At 47.8% G+C, this 18,437-nt stretch overlaps 2 protein-coding genes across 4 annotated transcripts in view; both read right to left on the bottom strand.

The window, feature by feature from the left end:
* The window catches only part of SFMBT2 (Scm like with four mbt domains 2), a 202,655-nt gene that overhangs the window by 77,959 nt on the left and 106,259 nt on the right, over positions 1 to 18,437 (bottom strand). For all 3 annotated transcript variants that reach the window (XM_024106345.3, XM_065552962.1, XM_024106344.3), the window contains exon 7: positions 15,003 to 15,100. In XM_024106345.3, coding sequence (XP_023962113.2) covers positions 15,003 to 15,100 — 98 coding nt within the window. The remainder of the gene's footprint in view (positions 1 to 15,002; positions 15,101 to 18,437) is intronic.
* LOC135972845 (uncharacterized) lies at positions 11,060 to 13,355 on the bottom strand. The gene is made up of 2 exons (XM_065552970.1): positions 12,633 to 13,355; positions 11,060 to 11,638 (listed from the first exon to the last, which is right to left on the bottom strand). Exons 1-2 carry the CDS (start codon positions 13,207 to 13,209, stop codon positions 11,163 to 11,165), a joined length of 1,053 nt encoding a protein of 350 aa, XP_065409042.1. The 5' UTR covers positions 13,210 to 13,355; the 3' UTR covers positions 11,060 to 11,162.

Genomic DNA, 18,437 nt, shown 5'->3' on the forward strand with positions numbered 1-18,437 from the left:
GTGGAAGCCCTATGCCAACATCTGAGGGCCGAATTTAGTCTTCGGTATTTTAGGCCTCCCCTGTTCAATAAAAAATAGTTACCATAGAAACAGCCACATTGCAGAGTAGCCATTCTAACTCTGAAATACAAAGCACCTTTGCCTTATCCCTCTGCCTGATGCAGATGGCATAAAATGCAGCCAGGCAAATATTCCCTCACTCCCAGGTTCTAGGATTCTTCTGGATGGTGGAAACGTAGAAAGTAGAGCAAGAGTTAAAAAGACTCTCACCTACGTACATGTTACTGCCTTCAAGCAAAAGTAGAGGGTTAGGAACCTCCAGCCAACCCAATCACTTTACAGCCATTCACTAATGAATCCTCGCTATGTAATACATATTATCCCCATTTTACAGATGGGAAAGTTGAGATGCACAGAAATTCCTGCCAAAGTTTTCTAACTAGAGTGTCTAAAACGAGGCCCCCAAATCCCTATTTAGGTATCTGGGTAAGTAGCAGGACTTTTAAAATGTATTGAGCTTTCACAGCTACTCATGTGGGCCAATTCTTCCCTCACCTCTAAAGGTGTAAATCAGGAGTAACTCTGCTGAAGTTAATGGGACACAGCAGAGTAAGTGAGGTCAGAAGCTAACATCAATGGGAGCTGTGGGTGTTCAGCATCATTGGCAATCAAGTCCCTTATTTAGATGATTACATCTATAGTTAAGGGCCAGAGTCTGCTCTCACTTCTCATAAATCAGAGTAATTCCACTGAAGTCAATGGCTTTACTCCAAATTTACACCACTGTAACTACGAGAAGAATCTGGTTCTAGGTGCACACTGTTAAGCATCCCAGTCAGAAAATGTGTGCACCAGTGACATGGCCAAGAACAAACGGCAAGTCAGTGTCAGAGACTGAACTCTGGAATTTCCCCTGGCCCAGTTCTATCAGCAGTACATTAGGCCATTCCACCCCACTAACCTCTGGCTGGCTGAGCAACCACTGATGTTCATTAGTAAAACAAAAGGGTGTGTGTTAAAAAGCAAAGCCAGGGGGAGGGGTATTTACATGGCTCCCATCCCCACTGCATCTGGGTGCCTCACAAATATTAATGCATTTTGGTAGGGACGTGTTATTATCCCCAGCTGTAAGAACTGAGCCACAGAGAGGTTAAGAGACTTGTCCAGGGTTCCACAAGAAGCCTATGGCAGACGCAGGAACTGAAACCCACATCTCTTGAGTCACAGTCCAGTGCCTTAGCTACAAAGCCGACCTTGCTCCTGGAAGGGATGAAGGGTTGCAAGTTCATAAGGCACTTTAAGATAGTGTGATTAGCCATATTTAAGGCCCTACACAATTCACAGCCATGAAAAAGGCATCGTGGACCATGAAATCTGGTCTTTTGTGTGCTTTTACCCTATACTATACAGATTTCATGGGGGAGACCAGTGTTTCTCAAACTGGGGGTCCTGACCCAAAAGGGAGTTGCAGGGGGGGTTTGTAAGGTTATTTTAGGGGGGGGGGTCACAGTATTGCCACCCTTACATCTGCACTGCCTTCAGAGCTGGGCGGCCAGAGAGCGGCAGCTGTTGGCCAGAGAGTAGCCGGAGAGCGGCAGCGCCCTGCCAGCAGCAGCACAAAAGTAAGGGTGGCAATACCATACTATGCCACACTTACTTTCCAGCTGCCCAGCTCTGAAGACAGCAGCGCAGGAGTGGCCGCCGCTGAATGAAGGCCCAGCTCTGCAGGCCACAGCAGAGAAGTAAGGGTGGCAATACCATACCATGCCATCCTTACTTCTGCGCTGCTAGTGGTGGCTCTGGGATACTCCTAAATCCCTTCAGAGCTAAGCTCCCAGCCAGCAGCCACTGCTCTCCAGCTGCCCAGCTCTGAAGGCAGCGCCGCGGCCAGCAGCGCAGAAGTAAGGGTAGGAGTACTGCAACACCCCCCCCCAATAACCTTGCAACCCCCCCACAACTCCTTTTTGGCTCAGGATCCCTACAATTTCAACACTGTGAAATTTCAGATTTACATAGCTGAAATCAGGAAATTTACCATTTTAAAATCCTATGACCATGAAATTGACCAAAATGGACCATGAATTTGGAAGGGCCCTAGCCAAATTACACACCAAGATAAAGAGATTGAAGGAGCTCAGACAGAAGCGGATCAAACGTAAGGGATTAGCAGGGTGAGTCTATGCAAAGCGTAGCGCAGCCATGCAAATAGCAGTCAGGAAGTTAAGGATCCCACCAGAAGGCGGATGAGAGTTATGGATGCGAAGGAACAGATGGAGTATAAACAACCTGGCAGGCTGTAGCAAAATGGCGACGAGCAGGTTATTAAAGCACAGCATGCATCGCAAACGCCAGCCAAGCAATCAGCGCTTGGGGAGCAGGGAAATGCTTACATTCAAGTTCAGCTTCTAAGTTAAACCAAAGCACGTCCGCTTTAACCAGCAGCGGCAACACATGCCCAGCTATTATGGGAGTCTGAGAAGGAAAAACCTATTAGGTCATCTAGTCCATCCCCTTCTTCCATCCAGGACTGTCCCCCTCCAGACCCTAAACTGGGTCTCGCTTACTTTTCAACTTCTCAAGAAGAGCTGGTCAAAAAAACAAATTGAAATGATCAGATCATCGTGACAAGTGTTGGGATAATTTTGCACCTTTTTTGGTCAAAATCTGGAAGAAAAATGCCATAAAGTTGGAAAAAGGGGAAAAAATATTAATTTTTTACCCATTTTAAAAACATTTAAATTCTAACTAAAAGTGACACTGAAATTCCAGATTTTGGATTTTTTTCAACCAGCTCTCATTATAAGGGGTGGTGCTTCCACTCCTGGCCTTAGGAGAGTCTGAAGCTTAAATGATCCTTTCTTAAAACTTCATCCCATTACCCAAAGTATTGATTATTACCATTGCTGGGACAGTGGTAGTGTCCGAAGACCCCAATCAGAATCAGGGACCCACTGTGCAAGGTGCTGCACATACACATAGAAGAGATGGTACCTGCCCCAGAGATATGACAATCTAACATGCAGCGAGTGAGTATAACCAACAATTGGAAGGTCTGGGGTAGAAGCCCAAGGGGAGCAGGAATAAGACCGTCCAGTTACTGTGGTCTAGCTATGTGCATAATTTGATTAATCCAAATAATTTAAAAGTTTTAAATAAATAAATTCCAGCAGCCTGCCCCAACCTAAATAATCTCTCTCTCCCCCATTTTTAAACACTTCTAGTACTTTGCATCTGATGCTCATCCATCATTTTTTCCAAACTGTACAGATTGGATGTGACTTTTAAAGGGGCTTCATTTTTAGCACTCATAGATTTTAAGGCCAGAAGGGACCTTTATGATCAACTAGCCTGACTTCCTGCATAACGCAGATGGTAAAATTTCACCCAGTAATTCCTGCATTAAACCCAGTAACTTCCAGTTGGGCTAATGCATCTCCGTTTAAAATATATCCCATCTTGATAAAAAGGGGCAGATCCTACAGTGGTATAAACTGTTGTAGTTGTAGTTGTGTGTGTGTGTGTGTGTGTGTGTTTTCCCCAAAGACTTTGAGAACCCAACATATCCCTAGGCAAAATGTTTCAGTGGCTAATTTGCATCACTGTTAATAACGTGTGAGTTATTTCTTGTCTGAATTTGTCTAGCTTCAGCTTCCAGCTGTTGGATCTTGTGTCTTTGTCTGCCAGATTAAGGAGCCAGCTAGCATCCAGAATCTCCTCTCCAGATAGGTACTCATAGACTATTTGCAGGCTCAGCTGTCAGCAAGCACGAATGCGGAAAGAGCAATACTGCTGCTACTGTCCCAAGTTACATGTGGAGAATCTGAGGCACAAGGGGGTTAGATCAGTGTTTCTCAAACTGGGGTCGCCACTTGTGTAGGGAAAGCCCCTGGCGGGCTGGGCCGGTTTGTTTACCTGCCCCGTCCGCAGGCCCGGCTGATCGCGGCTCCCACTGGCCGCGGTTCGCCTCTGCAGGCCAATGGGAGCTGCTGGAAGGGGTGGCCAGTACGTCCCTCGGCCCGCGCCGCTTCCAGCAGCTCCCATTGGCCCGGAGCAGCGAACCGCGGCCACTGGGAGCCGCGATTGGCCGGACCTGCGGACAGGGCAGGTAAACAAACCGGCCCGCCCAGCCAGGGGCTTTCCCTACACAAGCGGCGACCCCAGTTTGAGAAACACTGGGTTAGATTATTTATTATTATTTGTATTAGTGCAGTATAACTTCTTTATACAGCCTGTTCTAGGAGCTGTGGCTTGCCAAGCACTACATTTAGTACTAAAACACTCAGAATATTCACTAGCAGTTATATCTGTTTCCTCCCAAAGGATCCCATGGCATTTTACAAACCACATGCAACATCTGTTCCAAATGACAGTACAAGACGCATGTAAAACGTCACCAGATAGGAAAGGGTAATATTTTTCACCCTACTTGTAGCAGAGAGGCAGTGTTCCCTAGTGAATAGAATACTGCATAGGGATGCCTGAGTTCTGGTACTGGCTCTTCCATTGGCCTGCTGGGTGACCTGGGCAAGTCATTTCCCCCCTCTGTGCCTCAATTTCCCCAACAGTAAAATGGAGATAATGGCACTGCCCTCCTTTGTAAAGCAGTTTGGGAAACTGACGGACGGATGGAGTGTCGTATAAGAGCTAGTAGTTATTAATATTATTGTACTTGTGTGCACTGATGACACCAGGGGCAAGTCAATGGAGTATGAGGTCCCAATTACAGCCTGCTCCTGCCCCACTGAAGACAGAGGAAGTTTTGCCGTTGATTGTAATGGGAGTTGATCTGACCCATACATACAGGAGTCACTTTACCAACCACAGAATGGCACGCATCACTCTGGAATTAGGTTGCAAAGTGCAACAATGGCTCTAGTCTTCCTCTGGAGACTGACATGGGTGGCGGGTATCATAGGCTGGGGGAGATTCAGCCTCCCCAAACAGCCTGGTGTGGCCCAGCCCATGCTCCGCCCCCAGGTCTCTTCCTACCTGCTTCCAGTTCCCTTCCCGCTCTTCTGTAGCCCAGAGGCTGGGGCTGGCAGGCTGAGGCCAGTGCGCGCAAGGCCTGGTGCTCGGGGCACTGGGGCTGCCCCGCCCACCCAGTGCTCCAGGGCTGGGGGCGCTGCGGCTACGCCGCACATCTGGTGCTCCGGGGAAGGGATTGGGGGTGCTTTGGCCATACTGTTCACCCACCCGGCACTCTGGGGCTGAGGTTGGGGGCGCTGGGACCAAGCCGCCCACCTGGCGCTCCAGGGCTGGGGGCGCTTGGGTGGCCTGGGGGGCCAGCGGCTACTGTGGGGGTGCTCTGGGCTCCAGCAGGCAAGGTGGGGGTGATAGCGGAGGGACCTCGGGCAGCGGGTGGGGCAGGGGCTAGTCTCCCCCAACAGGTCATTCACCCACCGTCCATATGTGCGCAACTGAAACTGCAAAAGTAATTTAGACCCCAATCCTGCAAAACACTTAAGAATGCCCTTAACTTTAAGCATTGACTTCAACTGGATTACTTGTGTGCTTAAAGTTAAAGACATGCTTAAATGCTTTGCCGGATCAGAATCGATGGACTATAATTACCCAAACCGCAATTTACCGAGTACAGCAGAGTAGACACTTACACTTTTGCAAAAATGCCCCCGGATCGTTAACAATTGCATGATCTCTGTTTTACAGCTCATTTAAACAGATGACAGCTATAGCCCCCCGGAGCCCTGTTGCACCATGAGGAGGAATTAGTTCTCCTCTGACTTTCAGTGAAGACCACCACCTTCTGGATCACCACCACCACATTTTTGAGTATCTAAGGTTTTCCTTGGAGGTCTCTCATCTAAGGAGCAGCCAAGTCAGACACTGCTTAGCTCACAAGAGCAGATGAGCCCATCATCAGCTGGGGCGGCTGATGGCTTTTTTTAGTTCGTGCCCAAGTCCCCACCAGTGGCAGGACATTTTCAAACCGCACAAACGCTGAGGCCTTATTGCTTAATTAAAAGATTTTTGTGCCAGACATTTAGACAATGGGCCTGATCCGCCTCATTCTTATGCGGGCGTAAATCAGGAGTAATGCCGATGAAGTTAAGCCAGCATAAAAGCAACGTAGGAGAGGAGGATCAGGCTCGGTATGTTTTGAACGAAGGAGTTCTGGACCTATTGGCTGAGTAAATGAAATGCAAGCTTTTGTCAGCCAGGTTCATCTTGTCCTCATGCCCATGTGTCATGAAATCCCAGCTCCAATGAAGTGAATGGAAAAACTCCCCATTGAGTTCAGAGGGACCAGGATTTCAGCCACTATTTTAAAATAATACTAATCAAATAAAACCAAAGGAAAATAATGGGGGGGGGGGAAGAACCAAGATAGGCTTCAAAATACTGCTCCTGCTGAAATCAATGGGAGGTCTGCAATTGACTCACGGAAGCAGAAATGGACCCCAAATCAGAACCTAAACCAGATCATCAGCTGGTCACCAGTGGAGTAACTTCACTGACATAAGTGACTCAACAGAGCTACTCTGACCTGGCCCCTTGCAGTCAAATGTTGCCTCTCACCCCCAGTTTTGGAGACTGACATAAAATGAGACACAGACATGAGTCTCTCTGGTTTTGCAAAGCAGGTGCCTGACTGATGGTGACGTTTTCAAAGCAAAACAAAAATCACTCTGTGCTTTACTAATTTGCAATTGAAACAAGAAATGGGCCCGGAGCAGAAATATTTATCCAACCCCCCCACCATTTAGTGGGTGTTGGTCCTGCTTTGAGCAGGGGGTTGGGCTCGATGACCTCCTGGGGTCCCTTCCAACCCTGATATTCTACGATTCTATGAATAGATGCCCAGAATCAGGGGCTTGGAGAAGACAGGGCTGAGCTGAACCTCACCCCGGATTTGGTTTGACGAACCAAAAAGCACCTGTGCTTTTTGCCCTTCTTCGTGTTCAGTCCCAAAGTAATGCTCATCTTAGTCGATTCACAGTGCTTTGCGCTGCTCTTTCCTCGTAACAGATGAGCAGCCCAGCAATCTCCCACCACAAGGCACCTTAAAAGTGGGACTCACTGAGTCTAAAAACACAGTCCTGATGCCATCATGAAAGTAAGCGGACATAAGTTTGCACGCTGAGAAGAGAGGATCCCACAGCCAGAAGGAGTACATTCAAAAAAGCTTTTTTTATGCCTTGCCAGGAATATTCTGAACTCTTTCAAACATGGAATATGATCAGGAACAGAAATTAAGTATCAGCATCACCTCTTTGTGGGCTAATCCTAGCACCACCATGGTTTGACCTTGAAACAGATAATTGAAATAAAAAGTGTATACTCAGAATCATTAGTAATATGGGGACAGTGACTGGACATCACCTTTGTGCAGACAGCCAACGCGAGGCCTATGCATCCCTTACGTGCTGGTTATAGTCTCAAAATAGGGCATAAATGGGACTTCAATGAGCACGGGCTTTGCATTAGCCCTCTGCCAGACGTGGATTTCACCCAGAGAGTTTTGAAAAAAATTGTTCTAATTAAAGTGCTTCTTAGTTGGACCACAGAGCCCGGAACCCTTCCTAGGGAGTTGGCTACACCTGTCTTTGGAAAGTGAAAATAAAAGATGGGAGATTGGGCAGGGAGAGTGATCTAGTGGGTAGAGCCTGGGACTCACAAGATCTGGCTTCTATTCCTGGCTCTGTCACTGGCCTGCTGTGACATCTTTGGCAAGTCATATCCCCTCTCACTGCCTCAGTCTCTTGAGCTGTAAAATGGGGATAATTATACTGTCCTCCTTTGTAAAGTGCCTGGAGATCTACCGATGAAAAGTGCTATACAAGAGCTAGGTGTTATTGTCAGCAGAAAAGTAGAAAGTGGCTGTCTTTCCTAGCAAATAAATAAAATATAAACCAGGGGTTCCTTAAAGGACACAGAATTATAGAAATGAAGAATTGGAAGGGATCTTAAGAGGTCATCTAGTCCAGCCCTCTGCGCTGAGGCAGGACGCAATAAACCTAGATCATCCCCTGATAGGTTTGTCCAACTTGTTTTTAAAAACTTCCAGTGATGGGGATTCCACAGCCTCTCTGGGAAGCTTATTCCATTCCTTAACTACCCTTCCTAACATCACCAACAACAGAGTAAAAGTCAACCCTGTGTAAGGGGCCAGCACTAGACATCTGTAATTGCTTAGTGCCCATGTAATAGGATGCAGTAGGATGTGAGTGATGCAGTGGTCTTGTACTGACTTGCTGCACAGTGGTGAATTCCACCCCCATAGAGAGTAATGATGAAACCTATATTTAAAATGCTTGGCAAATAGGAAGCAGGGGACTATGCAATGATGAAGGAAGGGATTAATTTATTCATAGAGATATCCGATCTCCTAGAACTGGAAGGGACCTTGAAAGGTCATCAAGTCCAGCCTACTGCCTTCACTAGCAGGACCAAGTACTGATTTTGCCCCAGATCCCCAAGGGGCCCCCTCAAGGATTGAACTCATAACCCTTGGTTTAGCAGACCAATGCTCAAACCACTGAGCTATCCCTCCCCTGATGCAAAAGATTTGCTAGGAGATGCAGTGCACACCTGCTAACGGGCTCCATGAGACAGTCTGACAAAATTCACTCATCAAACGAGCAGGTTATCAGCTGAAGGAAGGCAGAATGAGAAGAGAGGTGACTGCGTGGTCTTGGCACAGGTATGGCAGCACAACCATCTGGACTCTAGCCTATATCTTTCAGGCCTTCTTATTGCACCTATCACCAGCATATCTCTTCCACAGACTTAGGCCTTGTCTACACTACGAGAGTAGTTCGATTTTACTTGCATCGAATTTTTGTAATCGATATTGCAAAGTCGAACGTGTGTGTCCACACTAAGGACAGTAATTCGACTTTGTGCGTCCACACTAACGGTGATAGCGTCGACATTCGAAGCGGTGCACTGTGGTCAGCTATCCCACAGTTCCCGCAGTCCCCTCTGCCCATTGGAATTCTGGGTGTAGCCGGCAATGCCTTCTGGGTAACAAAATGAGTCGAGGGTGCTTTTGGGAAACTGTCGTCATCCGTCCATCACTCCCGCCCTCCCTCCCTGAAAGCGCCGGCGGGAAAACAGTTCGCGCGCTTTTCCAGTCATTGACAGCGCGGACGCCACTGTACTCCGAGCATGGAGCCCGCTGCGACCATCGCTGCAGTTGTGGCCGCTCTCAACGTCTCGCAGCTTATCATAAAGGTTTCCCTGAGGCAGATGCAGAAAAGTCAGGCAAGGAGGCTACGGCACCGCGGTGATGTCCTGAAGTCTGAGAGTAGCACAGACCTGTCAGAAAGCAGGCGACCCAGCGCCGAGGACATCACAGTGGCAATGGGTCATGTTGATGCCGTGGAACGGCGATTCTGGGCACGGGAGACAAGCACTGAGTGGTGGGACCGCATAGTGCTGCAGGTCTGGGATGAATCCCAGTGGCTGCGAAACTTTCGCATGCGGAAGGGAACTTTCCTGGAACTTTGTGAGTTGCTGTCCCCTGCCCTGAAGCGCAGTGACACCCGGTTGCGAGCTGCACTGAGTGTACAGAAGCGAGTGGCCATAGCCCTGTGGAAGCTTGCAACGCCAGACAGCTACCGGTCAGTCGCGAACCAGTTTGGGGTGGGCAAATCTACCGTGGGGGTTGTTGTGATGCAAGTAGCGAAGGCAATCGTTGATGTACTGCTGCCAAAGGTAGTGACCCTGGGAAACGTGGAGGCGATCATAGATGGCTTCGCAGCGATGGGATTCCCAAACTGCGGTGGGGCCATAGATGGAACTCACATCCCTATCCTGGCACCGGACCACCAGGCCACCCAGTACATTAACCGAAAGGGATACTTTTCCATGGTGCTGCAAGCACTGGTGGACCACAGGGGACGTTTTACCAACATCTACGTGGGATGGCCGGGCAAGGTTCATGACGCTCGTGTTTTCAGGAACTCTGGTCTGTTTAGACGGCTGCAACAAGGTATTTACTTCCCGGACCGCAAAATAACTGTTGGGGATGTGGAGATGCCTATAGTCATCCTCGGGGACCCAGCCTACCCGCTAATGCCCTGGCTCATGAAGCCCTATACTGGCGCCCTGGACACTGAAAAAGAACTCTTCAACTACCGGCTGAGCAAGTGCAGAATGGTGGTGGAGTGTGCTTTTGGCCGTCTCAAGGGGAGATGGAGAAGCTTACTGACTCGCTGTGATCTCAGCGAAACCAATATCCCCATTGTTATAGCAGCTTGCTGTGTGCTCCACAATCTCTGTGAGAGCAAGGGGGAGACCTTTATGGCGGGGTGGGAGGTTGACGAAAATAGCCTGGCTGGTGATTACTCACAGCCAGACAGCCGGGCGATTAGAAGAGACCAGCGGGAAGCGCTGTGCATCCGGGAGGCTTTGAAAGCAAAGTTCCTGAGTGAGCAGGGTAACCTGTGATTTTATAGTTTGTGTACTGAGAAGCTAAACCTGCCCCCGTTTCTTTACCCAGGTAATGTTGACTATCCTATCCAGTTACATACCCCCTTCACCCCCCCTCCAACACACGTGTCGAAATAAAAATAGTTCTACTTTGTTAAAGCACACCGTTTTCTTTAATACTGTTTTCGCGGGAATTTTTTAAAACTGGGACGCAGACTGTGGTGCGGGGCGGGTCTAGTGTTGTGATGCGAATGCAGCTTCTAAACTCAAGGATTGACAGGCTCCGCTGCGGTGGGATGCTTGTTTCAACGGAGCCTGTCACCCCTCCTGATCGGGACTGTGTGTATGGGAGGTCTATTTGACTTTGTGGCAGGGGGAGGACGGTTACAGATCCCATGCTGTGTGGCTCTGTGATCCTGTCTAAGGACCGGCGCTTAAGATCTGTAACTGCCCTCCCCCGCCACAAAGTCACAGAGCAACCCACCCCCCCCAACATTACATCAAAACAACCTCCCAGACTAACCGGGGCAACTAGTCACTGCATCACTGCACTGTGTATGTGCCCTGCTGCTGTGCCTGCCCCCGACTATGTACCCTGCCAAAGGAGACTGTCCTGTCCAATTTCCAACCCCCTTTCCCCTCCTCCTCCAAAAGAACATGATTGAAACAGTAGTTAACAGAAACGAATTTTTTATTATCAACTACACATGGCATTGGGAGGTGAAACTTGGACGTGGGCTTGTGTCAGGCGGGAAGGAAAGAACTTTTCAAATTTTGGGAAATGAGAGCCTTCTGCTACTAGAGCTCTCTGCAGGGGTGGAGTGAGAGTTAGCAGGGACTCTGCCGCCTCTCCTTCTTTGCACTTTGGGTGAGGTGGGTATGGGACTTGGTGGCGGGGGAGGGCGGTTAGAGATGGACTGCAGCGGGGCTCTGTCCTCCTGCCTCCGTTCCTGCAGAACATCCACAAGGCGCCGGAGTGTGTCCGTTTGCTCCCTCAGTAGTCCAAGCAGCGTTAGAGTCGCCTGCTGGTCTTCCTGACGCCACCTCTCCTCCCGATCCATGTTGGCTTGGTGCATTCGGGTCAAGTTCTCCCGCCACTGGGTCTGCTGTGCTGCCTGGGCTTGGGAAGAGGCCATAAGCTCAGAGAACATGTCCTCCCGTGTCCTCTTCTTCCTACGCCTAATCCGCGCTAGCCTCTGGGAGTGTGATTCCAGGCTAGGTTGTGAGACAGTCGCAGACGGGGCTGTGGAAATGGGAAAAAGGGAGTGAATTCCTCTGAAAGATAAATGTAGTTGTGAACAAAGAACATAGTCTTTCTCTGTGAACAAGACCATGCACAGCACCTTTCACATGCGCACTCAGCACAAGGTCGAATTCTCGGCCTTCGCATTCTGTGCCTGGGGTCTTGAACAGCACATTTGAGAAGCGAGGCAGCACAACGGAATTTCTGTTGCAGGCAGACATGGTAAGCCGTACACTTGTGGCAGTTTAAAACTTTTATATTACCACTGGCCTCATTTCACATTTAAATCAATGTCAGTCCCTGCTGCCAGCAATCCGGCAAGCGGGAACTCTGCCCCTGTCCCACCCCCTCGCGGCTGTCCCCGGGAACGATCCCTTTCGGCTGCCCCTCTCCCGCCTCCACCGCGTGGCTGCAAACCAGCGGTTACAGTTCTGTAAAGGAACGGGAAAGCAGTCCCAACACTAACATTCCCCTACCTAATTAAAAGCAGGTCACCATGGCCGACATCACCCTGATGAGGATCTCCGAGAGCGACAAAGAGAGAATGCTCCGGGAAAGCCTCCAAAGACCAGGGCCGTATGCCGCCCTGCTGTGCAGAGCAATGATCCCCGAGTACCTGATAATCTCGTGGCGCGGCAACGTGTCGTACTTCGGAGGACCCAATAAGGCCGCTCTCCCCAAGAACCTCATGCAACGGCTTTCAAGTTACCTCCAGGAGAGCTTCATCGAGATGTCCCAGGAGGATTACTGCTCTATCCCCGCACATATAGACCGCATTTTACTGTAGCTGCAGTAGCAGGGAATACACAGTAGAGCGGCTTGTGCAGGACAATCACTGAAAACCGGACATTGCTAGATTTCTTTTCAAAACTTGCACTGCCCCTTACTAAACCGTTAAGCGCCTAGGGCACACTAATCATGAACAACCCATTCTTTTAATTGTTAATATTCCTGTTTTGTTAAAAATAAATGTTTAGATGTTTACAACACTTACTGGCTGATCCTTCACCAGATTCTGTGTCCGGGGTAATGGCTGGGGACGCTTCGTAGGGGATCTCTGTAAGGGTGATGAAGAGATCCTGGCTGTCGGGGAAATCAGCGTTGTGAGAGCTGCCAACTGCCTCGCCCTCCTCATCTCCTTCCTCATCTTCCCCGTCCCCTAACATGTCTGAGGAACCGGCCGTGGACAGTATCCCATCCTCAGAGTCCACGGTCACTGGTGGGGTAGTGGTGGCGGCAGCACCGAGGATGGAATGCAGTGCCTCGTAGAAACGGGATGTCTGGGGATGGGATCCGGAGCGTCCGTTTGCCTCTTTGGTCTTCTGGTAGCCTTGTCTCAGCTCCTTGATTTTCACGCGGCACTGCGTTGCATCCCGGCTGTATCCTCTCTCTGCCATGTCTTTAGAGATCTTCTCGTAGATCTTTGCATTCCTTCTTTTGGATCGCAGCTCGGAAAGCACGGACTCATCGCCCCACACAGCGATGAGATCCAAGACTTCACGATCAGTCCATGCTGGGGCTCTCTTTCTATTCACAGACTGCATGGCCATCACTGCTGGAGAGCTCTGCATCGTTGCCAGTGCTGCTGTGCTCGCCACGATGTCCAGACAGGAAATGAGATTCAAACTGGCCAGACAGGAAAAGGAATTCAAATTCAAATTTTCCCGGGGCTTTTCCTGTGTGGCTGGTCAGAGCATCCGAGCTCGCACTGCTGTCCAGAGCGTCAACAGAGTGGTGCACTGTGGGATAGCTCCCGGAGCTATTAGCGTCGATTTCCATCCACACCTAGCCTAATTCGACATGGCCATGTCGAATTTAGCGCTACTCCCCTCGTCGGGGAGGAGTACAGAAGTCGAATTAAAGAGACCTCTATGTCGAACTAAATAGCATCGCAGTGTGGACGGGTGCAGGGTTAATTCGATTTAACGGCGCTAACTTCGACATAAACGCCTAGTGTAGACCAGGCCTTAGAGCAGCATTTTATCGCTATGTTCCAGTTCTCCTAGCTGTGCAATGGAACTAGCAAGGCTTCCCTGAGTGTTTGTGACATACCTTTTGATCTTCAGACAGAAGATACTTTTGAAATCCAGAGTATTACAATAATGGCACTAATGGCCCCAGTTTAGATCACCAAAACAATTAACGCGGACTCAAGAGAGGGTGAGCACAAAATATTCTTTGCACGACACGTATGGCCAGCTATTATAATCTCTCTGCACGGTCTGATCTTGCTCTCATTGAAATCAATGGGATGTTGCCATTGACTTCTATGGGAGCTGGATTGGACCTGGAACGTGCAGCTTCTTGGGATAAACACAAAAAAAGAACTAAGAGTTTCTGAAAAGATTTTACCAACAATAGGGTGAAACCTACCATAGTGCAGAGGGCCAATGTAAGGACTTTGAAACACTGGTCCTACTGTGTGCTGTACTGGTCAACCCAACTTAAAAAATGGTATTGCAGAACTGGAAGGAGTTTAGAGACAAGTGATAAGAATGCTCCTGGGCTCCTACGAAGAGAAGCTGACAGACTGGGACAGTTCGCCTTAGAAAGACAATGGATAAGAGGGGACATGGTAAAAGTATATACAGTTATGAATGGTCTAGAGAAGGTAGATAGGGAGAACGAAGCATCCAGTCTCGTTACACAAGAATAATGGGATCTTCTATTAAAGTAAAAGGTGGGAAATTCAAAACTGATAAAAGGTGGAACTCTTTGCCACTGGAAGTAACTGAGGCCAAGAATTTAAGAGATTGGATATTTATATGGCAAAATCAAGAATATTCAGAGTTATCATAATCACTGACAACAGATTTTTGGAAGGGATTTTAAATCATGTGTTTTGGGGCTGAAACCAATCTCTGGCTATTACAGACCAAGATGAGACCTAAGTGGGGGTGGAGGCAGATTACCCCACGTCCGCTTATTGCAGGGTTCTTTCACCTTCCTTTGGTGCTGGAGACAGGATACTGGACTAGATGGACCTTGGGTCTGATCCAGTCTGGCAATTCCTATGTTCCTAAGTCCCACTTAAGCCCTACTTTGAAGACATAAGTGGTATCTTTTGCACAAGCCTTACATAGCAATGTGCTTTAAAAAATGATGTGGGAGAAAACAATGCCAAGCACCCCCTACTCCCATAATAATCTTTGACTCCAAGGAGTCAATTTTCCAAATGGAAAATCTGTAGAGCAACAAAACCCTTTTATTTCAGCTTATGCAAAAATCTCACGTGTGACTTTTCGCAGCATGACCTACTAGAGCATCACTCTCCTAGCAGAGTTAAATACAAGATGCTATTCACTCCCTGATGTATTTATTCATTGGTGGCTCTCTAATTAAAGAATAAATGGGTCTCTTTTACCTTGAATACTTCCATTGGAAGAGGAAACTTTGCTGCATCATTAAGGGATTTTTCCAGAGCGCATTTCCACTCAGATATATTCTTCAGAGAATAGATTTCTAAAACAACAACAAAAAAAATCACATAATTGTTTAAGGACCAAACACTCCTGTAGCATGTTAATCTCATACACTATGTAATGCTACAATCCCAGTAAAACCAACAATGCAGCGTATACCCGGACTGTGTAGTTCTGGTAAAAACAAAATAGAAGAATGACTCCACTAACACACAGAGCCGGAGAGTAATGTACTTAATTTCCTGCAGAAACACAAACAAGACAATGAACATTTTTCAGTTTTTTTTTGTCAAAAAGCCAAAACTTGAAGTTTGAAAACCAAAAACTGAACTGGTTTTATGTTTGGCTGCCAAAAACTGATATTTTTGCTGTTTGGGGTTTTACAACCAAAAGCCGAAACATTTTGACAAAAAAAGGGAAATGTTCTCATAAACACTGTTCTCATTGGTAGTAGAAAAGGCACTTTTTGTTATAAAACATAAAATAAAAATTTGCAACCAGCTCTATACACAGACATACTTGTCAATATAACAATCAGAGTACAATAGCAACCCAACAAATAGTCTTCACAACTGAAATCCAGTTACACTACAGAAGCTTCTTTAAATAGATTTAATATCGTTAGTTATATTACCAAATCCTTTAGTGATTCATCCCAGTAAAATGCCTATGAATCATCTACTGTAGGGACAATACAGTGATGGAGAATTTTATATTGGCTGTACTTCTTTTCTAGGAAACATATTGTTATCCAGCACACAACAAGTTATTGCAAAACATTCATCTCAAGCTCTTAAAGTTACGAGATCGACAGATAGAGTGCAACAATTATTAAAATGGAAATGAACAGAATAGGCTCGAATCCAGATAGGGAATAAACAGGGTGCAATTCCAATGGTGTCAGTGTAGTTATGTACACCAGTGCTGCGTTTGGCTCAATTTTCATTTGAAATTCTATGCTTATAACAGCCGCAAAGATTTACGGCTGCATCTTACAATTCTGAAGGAGAGAAGAAGAAAAAAGACGGAATTGGCAAGCACAGTTTTCACCTAGCATTGAAGCTACAAGGGAATGTTATGCTCTGATCTCAGCAGATTTAAGACCTTATCAAAACAGGATTTGCAGAATCACTCACTGGAAGTGAGTTTATACATCCACTATATCAAACTATCCAACTTCAGACAGACATCAAGGGTATGCATATGAATTTAAGCGCACTTAGAGGGACATGTTAACCTTTTAGGGCTATATTTTTAATTTCTTGCCTGTCTGGATTTCAGTGTGAACACCCATTTTGATCCTCTGTTTAGAACACAGATTGCGGACGGAGTCCTCTGTACCAAGAGCACCTTTTAAGCGATTGTTACTCAGGGTGCCTGTTATGGCAGGTGTCCCTTTCCCTTTGGAAGCACTGCTCACCCTCGGGTGTGTTAAGAAAGTGACCCAGTCCTACCACCCTTCCTAGCATGAACAGCCCCGTTGCCAAGGGGAATGCTCACATAGGTAAGATGTATTCACACAGGGTTCAGTCAAGCAAGGGCGAATGTGCTGTTGCATTGCCCCAGGAGCAGACCAGGAAGCAAACACTGTCTCAGACAGTCACAATCTGCCTCCAGGTCTCACCCTGCGCCAAGCCTATCCCTGGGGCAGCGTACTTCCCTGGCACAGCTGCTGCATTGAGTGGGGTGGAGCCATGACTCTGCCCCACTCCCTGCCCCATCCCACCCATGCGTGAGTCGGTGTGGCTGGGGGAATACACAGCAGCCCCACACAGGCTGCTTCCTGGTCTGCTGGTAGCATCCTGCCTGGGCTGTGATTCTGGCCGGCCCCTAGGTATGCTGTGCAAAGAGCAGGGAGTCTCCTTTAGTCTCTCCCCCGCACTCAACTCCCAGCGTGTGAGAGGCAGCTGGCACCCTGCAAGGACAACCCCGTGAGGATTCGAGGCTGGATCAAGGTCAGCCCCGTGCAGATGGGCCGTGTGCAGGAGAGAGACTTGCCTCTAGTGATGCAGCATCACTGAACCTTGGGACCTTCAGCCCTTCCCCACCCACCCACCGCCGCAGAGCCGGCGGGAATGAATGCTTCTCCGAAATGGAGTTGCTCGGAGAGTGCAAGGATGCCAAGGGACCTGGGCTCTGGTCTGGGGTTTAATGGTAAAAAGAAAGGCTCTCTGGGCAGCTCCATGCTTGGCCATTGTCCGACCATCCCCCTCCATTATTCCTTCCCTGTTTTCCATTTGTTAAGCTTCCGGCTAAGACGATTCTCCCTGCCCCTCTTCAGATTGATCTGCAAAAGACAGCTGTCAGCCAGGGGATAGCTCACTACCCAATTCAGCAGCCTCTGGCCCAGGGGAATGGGAGATTTCTCACTTGGCATAGGGATCAGCCTTCCAAGGCCAGCAGCCACTGATTCCTGAATTTCTGGATCCCGAAATCAGTGCTCTTCATCTTGCGGGATATACAGTTTGCAATCCGAGACCGGCACACGGCACACAACACTGTTACCATCTCGATTTTATTTTGAATCGTAGGATATTTCTTTCCTTACAGACCCCCATCCTGGAGGCATTTGATTACGTGGGAATTTCAGTTTTCATTAAGAAAAGAAAAAGTAATTTCTGGCTCCGATAGCTGCTGGAAAAAAAGCTTGAAAATGGGACCCCTAAAGGCTCAAAAAATCAGAAAACAAATAAAAAGAACCCAACGGTTATGATTTTTTTTTTTTAAATCTCAAGGTTTTTAAGCCAATCTTATGATTCTTGGGAGCCGGACTCTGATTTTTAAACACTTGGGGTTGGCAACATTGCAGATGCAGATTTATTGGGCCAGAACCTCGCTGGTGTAGGAGCAATGCCATTACACCAGCTGGTGTAGGAGCTATGCCATTACACCAGCTGAGGATCTGACCCCGGGTGTTTCCTTAGCTTCTTACTGTGTTTTATATTTCCTAATGGCCTGCAATGTTTTACGTTGGACTAGATGACCTCCCGAGGTCCCTTCCAACCCCGATAGTCTATGATTCTATGTTTCCTGCAGTGGCTGCAATGGAGCTAGGGGCGAGAGTAGGCGAGTGGCGTTTATTATTCTTGCATTTGAGTAGGTGAAAATCAGTTGCATGTTTTGGTGCATATTCAATGAGCCTCAAAAGATAAAGGCACATCTCCCAGTTGCAATAACCAGCGAGTGATATTATGAACGCATTTCATTAGATAGAGGCAGTTAAGTTATGTTGGCAAGTTTATGGACACTAAATCGCAGCGTTAAAAGAGCATAAAGCATTCTCTTTAAGTGATAGTGTTGCAGACAATTGAACAAAGTGTGCCGTGTCAATTTGTGTTGAGGGCAACAAGAAATAAGCAATTAAAATGTCTGCCGAT

This window comes from Chrysemys picta, chromosome 1 (genome assembly GCF_011386835.1).
Source record: "Chrysemys picta bellii isolate R12L10 chromosome 1, ASM1138683v2, whole genome shotgun sequence".
Classification (NCBI taxonomy): domain Eukaryota; kingdom Metazoa; phylum Chordata; order Testudines; family Emydidae; genus Chrysemys; species Chrysemys picta.

Bases quoted from the DNA above. Each gene is read 5' to 3' on its own strand.
- LOC135972845 (XM_065552970.1), bottom strand. From the start codon at position 13,209: ATGCAGAGCTCTCCAGCAGTGATGGCCATGCAGTCTGTGAATAGAAAG. The intron at 11,639-12,632 runs GTAAGTGTTGTA...CCATTTCCACAG, and splicing joins ATCTGGTGAAGGATCAGCCA to CCCCGTCTGCGACTGTCTCA.